The 8,130-nt window shown below is 46.5% G+C and overlaps 1 protein-coding gene across 2 annotated transcripts in view; it reads left to right on the top strand.

The window, feature by feature from the left end:
* The window catches only part of gjc2 (gap junction protein gamma 2), an 11,803-nt gene extending 3,939 nt beyond the window's left edge, over positions 1–7,864 (top strand). Inside the window, exon 2 of one of the 2 annotated variants that reach the window (XM_060875445.1) lies at positions 4,971–7,864. In XM_060875445.1, coding sequence (XP_060731428.1) covers positions 4,991–6,292 — 1,302 coding nt within the window. In that variant the 5' untranslated portion in view covers positions 4,971–4,990 and the 3' untranslated portion in view covers positions 6,293–7,864. The remainder of the gene's footprint in view (positions 1–4,970) is intronic. The other variant, XM_060875444.1, reaches the window with a different exon arrangement.
* The last annotated feature ends 266 nt before the right edge of the window (positions 7,865–8,130 follow it).

The following is an 8,130-nucleotide window of genomic DNA, read 5'->3' as shown; positions in this document are numbered from 1 at the left end:
GATCTCTCTGACCGGAGACTCTGCCAAAAGTTCCCAGCAGACCCTCACAGTACATTTGGGTCTGCCAAGTCCGTCCAACCCCCTCCTCGAACCGCCACCTTATTGTGGTGGAGGGGTTTGCGTGCCTGAATGATCCTAGGAGCTATGTTGTCTGGGGCTTTCTGCCCCTGGTAGGGTCTCCCAAGGCAAACAGGTCCTGGGTGACAGGTCAGACTAAGAGCGGTTCAAATACCCCTTATGAGTAATTTAATAACGAGGTCCGTGACGTCGCCCGGTATGGTGCAACTGGGGCCCCACTCTGGAGCCAGGCCCGGGGTTGGGGCTCGCATACGAGCGCCTGGTGGCCGGGTCTTACCCCACGGGGCCCGGCCGGGCTCAGCCCGAAGGAGCGACGTGGGGTTGATCTCCTGTGGGCCCACCACCTGCAGGAGGGACCGTAAGGGGCTGGTGCAATGTGCATTGGGTGGCAGTCAAAGGCGGGGGCCTCGGCGACCCAATCCCCGGACACGGAATCTGGCTCTAGGGACATGGAATGTCACCACGCTGGGGGGAAAGGAGCCTGAGCTGGTGCGGGAGGTTGAGAGATACCGACTAGAGATAGTTGGGCTTGCCTCCACGCACAGCTTGGGCTCTGGAACCCAACTCCTTGAGAGAGGCTGGACTCTCTACTATTTTGGAGATGCCTGCGGTGAGAGGCGGCGGGCTGGTGTGGGCTTGCTCATAGCCCCCCAGCTCAGCAACCATGTGTTGGAGTTCACCCCAGTGAACGAGAGGGTCGTTTCCCTGCGCCTGCGGCTCTCACTGTTATTTGTGCTTACGGGCCAAATGGCAGTGTAGAGTACCCGACCTTCTTGGCGTCTCTGGAAGGGGTGCTGGAAAGTGCTCCAACCGGGGACTCCATCGTTCTACTGGGGGACTTCAACGCTCATGTGGGCAGCGACAGTGACACCTGGAGGGGCGTGATTGGGAGGAACGGCCCCCCCGACCTGAACCCGAGTGGTGTTCTGTTATTGGACTTCTGTGCTAGTCACAGTTTGTCCATAACGAACACCATGTTCAAGCATAAGGGTGTCCATCAGTACACATGGTACCAGGACACCCTAGGTCGGAGGTCGATGATCGACTTTGTGGTTGTTTCATCTGACCTCCGGCCGTATGTCTTGGACACTCGGGTGAAGAGAGGGGCGGAGCTGTCAACTGATCACCACCTGGTGGTGAGTTGGATCCGATGGCGGGGGAGGAAGTTGGACAGACTTGGCAGACCCAAACGTTCTGTGAGGGTCTGCTGGGAACGTTTGACAGAGTCTCCAGTCAGAGAGAACTTCAACTCCCACCTCCAGCAGAGCTTCAACCAGATCCCGAGGGAGATTGGAGACATTGAGTCCGAGTGGACCATGTTCTCCACCTCCATTGTCGACGCAGCCACTCGGAGCTGTGGCCGTAAGGTCTCCGGTGCCTGTTGTGGCGGCAATCCCTGAACCCGGTGGTGGACCCCGGAAGTAAGGAATGCCGTCAAGCTGAAGAAGGAGTCCTATCGAGCCTGGTTGGCTCGGGGGACTCCGGAGGCAGCTGATAGGTACCGGAGAGCCAAGCGAGCTTCAGCCCGGGTGGTTGCGGAGGCAAAAACTCGGGTCTGGGAGGAGTTCGGTGAGGCCATGGAGAAGGACTATCGGTTGGCCTCGAAGAAATTCTGGCAAACCGTCCGGCGCCTCAGGAGGGGGAAGCAGTGCCCTGCTCACACTGTTTACAGTGGGAGTGGGAATCTGCTGACTTCGACTGGGGACATCCTCGGACGGTGGAAGGAGTACTTCGAGGTTCTCCTCAACCCCACCAACATGTCTTCCATTGAGGAAGCAGAGGCTGAGGGCTCAGTTGTGGACTCGTCGATCCCCCAAGCTGAGGTCACTGAGGTAGTTGAGAAGCTCCTCAGTGGCAAGGCACCGGGGGTGGATGAGATCCGCCCTGAGTACCTCAAGTTTCTGGATGTTGTGGGGCTGTCTTGGTTGACACGCCTCTGCAACGTCGCATGGAGGCTGGGGACAGTGCCTCTGGACTGGCAGACTGGGGTGGTGGTCCCTCTGTTTAAGAAGGGGGACTGGGGGGTGTGTTCCAACTACAGGGGGATCACACTCCTCAGCCTCCCCGGAAAAGTCTATGCCAGGGTACTGGAGAGGAGAATTCGGCCGATAGTCGAACCTCGGATTCAGGAGGATCAATGCGGGTTTCGTCCCGGTCGTGGAACACTGGACCATCTCTATACCCTCGCCAGGTTGCTGGAGGGTTCATGGGAGTTTGCCCAACCAGTCCACATGTGCTTTGTGGATCTGGAGAAGGCATTCGACTGTGTCCCTCGTGGTGACCTGTGGAGGGTGTTCTGGGAGTATGGGGTCCGGGGCCCTCTGCTAAGGGCTGTCTGGTCCCTATATGACCGGAGCAGGAGTTTGGTTCGCATTGCCGGCAGTAAGTCAGACTTGTTCCCGGTGCATGTTGGACTCCGGCAGGGCTGCCCTTTGTCACCGGTCCTGTTCATTATCTATATGGACAGGATTTCTAGGTGCAGTCGGGGGCCGGAGGGAGTCTGGTTTGGGGACCACAGGATTTTGTCTATGCTTTTTGCAGATGATGTTGTCCTGTTGGCTTCCTCAAATCAGGACCTTCAGCGTGCACTGGGACGGTTTGCAGCCAAGTGTGAAGCGGCGGGGATGAGAATCAGCACCTCCAAGTCTGAGGCCATGGTTCTCAACCGGAAAAGGGTGGCTTGCCCCCTTCAGGTTGGTGGAGAGCTCCTGCCTCAAGTAGAGGAGTTTAAGTATCTTGGGGTCTTGTTCACAAGTGAGGGAAGGATGGAGCGGGAGATCGACAGGCGGATCGGTGCATCTTCTGCAGTGATGCGGTCGATGTACCGGTCTGTTGTGGTGAAGGGCGTCCTTGCTTAGACTGCTGCCCCCGCGACCCGGCCCCGGATAAGCGGTAGAAAATGGATGGATGGATGGAAGTCTGTCCAACTTCCTCCCCTGCCATCGGATCCAACTTACCACCAGGTGGTGATAAGTTGACAGCTCCGCCCCTCTCTTTACCCGAGTGTCCAAGACATATGGCCAGAGGTCAGATGAAACAACCACGAAGTCGATCATTGACCTCCGACATAGGGTGTCCTGGTGCCACGTGTACTGATGGACACCCTTATGCTTGACATGGTGTTCATTATGGACAAATTGTGACTAGCACAGAAATCCAATAACAGAACACTACTCGGGTTCAGGTCAGGGGGGGCGTTCCTCCCAATAACGCCCCTCCAGGTGTCATTGTCGCTGCCCAAGTGTGTGTTGAAGTCCCCCAGTAGAACGACGGAGTCCTCGGTCGGAGCACTTTCCAGCGCCCCTCCCAGAGACGCCAAGAATGTCGGGTACTCTACACTGCCATTTGGCCCGTAAGCACAAATAACAGTGAGAGACCTATCCCCGACCCGAAGGCGCAGGGAAACGACCCTCTTGTTCCCCGGGGTGAACTCCAACACATGGCTGCTGAGCTGGGGGGCTATGAGCAAGCCCACACCAGCCTGCCGCCTTTCACCGTGGGCAACTCCAGAGTAGTAGAGAGTCCAGCCTCTCTTGAGAAGTTGGGTTCCAGAGCCCAAGCTGTGCGTGGAGGCAAGCCCTAGTCGGTATCTCTAGTCGGTATCCCTCTATCCCTAGTCGGTATCTGTCAACCTCCCGCACCAGCTCAGGCTCCTTCCCCCCCCAGCGAGGTGACATTCCATGTCCCTAGAGCCAGATTCTGTGTCCGGGGATTGGGTCGCCCAATCCACATTGCACCAGCCCCTTACGGTTCCTCCTACAGGTGGTTTGTCTTGTCTTACATAGTCCAAGCTAAATGTATAGTATAGTGTTATTTATGTCTGTACTTTTGAGAGTCACAAACAATTGGAACCAAATTCCTTGTGTGTGTCAACATCAGCACACTTGGCTAATAAACCTGATCCTGTTTCTGACTGTCATCTTTTTCTTTATGTACCACCTGGGTGGCTCCATAGGAGAAATTCATAGTGTGTGTCAAACATTAAACCTGATTCTGATTATCATTATTATTAACAAACTTGTAAGGTGTGTGTATAGAGTCTTTTGGAACACTGTATTTACTACCACGTTTACATCAAAACTAACAGAAAATGCTGAAAGGCCATGCCTACCACAGACAAACGACAAGAAATACTCGTCTCGTGCTAGGTGGAGCTTTCACTCCTCCCTTTCGAAGTCTTTCTAGTGAACATGGAGATCCTGTGTTTCTCAACTTATCATTTTCTGCTCATTTCTCTACCATTTTTAGTAAAGGTGATGATCTCTCACTGCTTCTCCCCAATGACATTCAGATGATCTCTATGACTTCAGGCGATCTTGGTTTATTAAAAAAACTGTGCATATTTAATAATTATTTATTTGTTTGTTTGTTTAATTAATTTATTATTATTTAGTTAACTAATACAAAACAAATCTAACCTTTATGTTGTAAAAAATTTATTTTACTGTTTGCTGAATTGTAAGGATAGTTTGTTGGAAAAATCTTTTTTTATTATCATTTTCTCTTTAATCTGTAAATCTTGTAGATCTTAAGGTTTTTTTGGTTGTGCATATAATGATTTTTTTTTCTCAAGAGAAAATACACAGCATGGTTTGCATGGTTTATAAAGATAAGGATATGTGTATCATATGTGGTGGTGAAGTGGGCGGAGCTTAAAGTCCTCTTTAGATTCAGAGCTGTTAGAAGTTGACAAAAACACCATCAGTGGAATAAACACATTCTGTGGAGTTTGTACATTTTTATCACTAAAAATTAGTTATTACTAAAAAGTCTAACTGTTGTGTTCAATTTAATTTTAAAACATTGTGCAAAACCTGGACACAGAGATAAAGTATTAATCCCAGTTCTCTCTCTCTCTCTCTCTCTCTCTCTCTCTCCATTTCTGTCTCCAGATCGTAGCTGAGCTTCTTTTATGACCAACATGAGCTGGAGTTTCCTCACCCGTCTCCTGGATGAGATCCACAACCACTCCACATTCGTGGGGAAAGTGTGGCTGACGATCCTCATCGTGTTCCGCATTGTGCTGACGGCGGTGGGCGGAGAGTCCATCTACTCTGACGAGCAGTCCAAGTTCACTTGCAACACCAAGCAGCCAGGCTGCGACAACGTCTGCTACGACTCATTTGCTCCACTTTCGCACATCCGCTTCTGGGTATTCCAGATCATCATGATTTCCACACCGTCTGTCATGTACCTCGGATACGCCATCCACAAAATCGCCCGTTTCTCTGACAATGACCATGAGCAGAAGAAGAAACAGCACCGGAAGAATGTCAGGAGCAGATGGATGGATGTGGATCAGATGGAGGAGGATGACGACAATGGTGACTTTGATGACATGGAACCGATGATGTACAGAGAGGAGCTGGAGCTTCAGGAAACCAAAACAGGGATGGAGAACAACACAAGAATAGATAAAACTAAGCACGATGGCCGTCGCAGGATCATTCAAGAAGGTCTGATGAAGATTTACATCCTCCAGCTCTTATCACGTGCCATTTTCGAGGTCTTCTTTCTGGTGGGTCAGTACCTGTTGTATGGATTCCGTGTCAGTGCCACATATGTGTGTGATGAAATTCCCTGTCCTCATCGAGTCGACTGCTTTGTGTCTCGTCCCACGGAGAAAACCATCTTCCTGCTGATCATGTATGTAGTCAGCTGCCTCTGTTTGCTGCTCAACCTCTGCGAGATGTTCCATCTTGGAATTGGCGCTTTCCGGGACATGCTCAGAAGACGACGGATCCGTGACCAGGGTCTTCACTCCTGTGCTTTTCCATATGCACGTAATATTCCAGCCTCACCTCCGGGATACAACTTTGTTGTTAAATCCGAGAAAACGGGCAACCAGAACCAAAATGGTGTCCTCTCTCATCAACAGAATCAGAACAGCACCCTTCCTCAGCAACCGAACCACAGCAGCGTTGCCTCAAACAACCAGAACCAGGACCAGGATCAGAACTGTGCCAGTCTGGATAAATACGTACCACCTGACCTGGCAAGTTTACACCATCATCTGCGTGTGGCACAGGAGCAGCTGGACATGGCCTTTAGGACCTACAGCACCAAAAGCTCTCCCATGTCCAGAACCAGCAGTCCAGCATCAGAGCAGAACCGTGTCAACTTAGAACAGGAGAGACAGGGAGCAAGGCCCAAAGCTGATCTGGGAAGAAGTGGGACTATAGTGAGGAATGGGAAAACTTCTGTGTGGATTTAGATTCCAATTCTGACCATAAACTCATAATAAGCATTATTATTATTATTATTATTATTATTATTACTATTATTATTATTATTATTATTATTATTATTTGACTGAAATGCTCCGTACAGGAGCTAAGACAAAAAATGAGCAAAAAAGTAAATCATAATAAAAAACACAGTGTCGTATCACATGCTGTAAACAAGATTACAAAATAATCACATTTTAAACATTGGAAATAAAATGTACACAATACATCAAGGGAGGTTTATTAATAACTAAACCGCCAACAAATCAGCTCCAGAATCACTGAACATACTTCAGTGTTTAAGAATTAAACATCAGATCATTCTTTAAGAGTGATCAGATTTTGTGTGATTGGCTGATTTAGAAACAAGCCCAGCCCACTGACACACTCACTTTTGGTTTATATGGTTTATTACATGTCGATGCACAAATCAGTGTAGTGGAGATTTTAATTAAATAAAATAATAAATAAAGGGATATACATGTGATTCCTAACATTATAAATTATATTTTACATATCTAGAATATCTTACATTGCTGAAACTGAAATGTGTGTGTAAATAATAATAATAATAATAATAATAATAATAATAATAGTCGTATTTTCTAAATGTCAATGTTGTCCTGTGGACTAATAATAGTTTATGTTGTTCTGACTGTCATTTTTGCATGTTTAACCTTCATCACTTTACATATTCAGGATCTGTAGAATGAACATAGAGTGTATGTTATACTGTATATACGAGCGAGTTAAACCACATAATGCTGATCTAAATCTAAACCAACGATATTGTAAAATGTTGGTATTGTGATGTATCGTAAAAATGATTATCAGTACATGACTATTGTATAGGTTTGTTTTCATGATGTTCAGTTTAACTCTCTGGAAGAGACGCAGATAAATTAACTAGCTGTGTTGTGTGTGTAAATATCTTGGATTTATTTATTTTTTTAGTTGAAACTTGCACTAAGTTAATGAATAAAAACAGTGTTCATCTAACAGTGTAAATAAATCTTTAGAGGTTGTGATGTTAAGCGCATACTTTACTCAGAAGCTTATTTGTTTTTTTGCAATTATGACCATAATTGTAACAGGAACACAATGCTTTAGTTATGTTGGTCTGCTAATAATGTGAGCTAGCAAAGTTAGCAAACTTGCATCACAAACCTAATTTAGCATCAGCAGTTTCACCACTTTATGCTAATCAGCTAGCATTGTTAGCCAGCAGTATTGAGTGTTTATACAGCTCTTTTATTTATTTTAAATAAAATGTCATTTTATTTAACATATGTTTTGGAAATCTTATTTAATAGCTAGCAAACATGAGGTACATACAGTAGCTTTAGCTGTTTATTGTTTACTTGATTTAGAAGGAAAACAAACGTTTTAAAGAAAGATTTTTTCCTATTCTGTGCAAATAGTTCATTAAAATAGCATCTATGCAATGTGTTCTACTGACATGAGTGAAAATCATTAAATGAATTAATGACTTTGAGGTGATGCAAAATGCACATTCTTTAACTAATTGTAAAAGAACATGAATCTTATCCTGAGATGTGCCTTATGACTGTGACTGTGATATAGAATTTAAAACAAATAATAAATGTAGAATTGCTATACCAGTAGACTTTTATGCTCTTTTATCTTTAATATTTAATGAAAAATGTGTTTTATGACAAATGTGTATATATATGTCTGACTTGGCTAGTCATTCAGCATTTATGTAAAAAGAAAGGAGCTAACCACTAGATATTCTACATAAACAGCAACACTTGCCAGTGTGAGTAAATGCGATCGAGTTTAAGGAATTCTTTAAGGTACATAG

The sequence above is a fragment of the Tachysurus vachellii genome, chromosome 7 (assembly GCF_030014155.1).
Source record: "Tachysurus vachellii isolate PV-2020 chromosome 7, HZAU_Pvac_v1, whole genome shotgun sequence".
NCBI lineage: Eukaryota > Metazoa > Chordata > Actinopteri > Siluriformes > Bagridae > Tachysurus > Tachysurus vachellii.
This window is presented reverse-complemented; position numbering and strand designations above follow the sequence as displayed.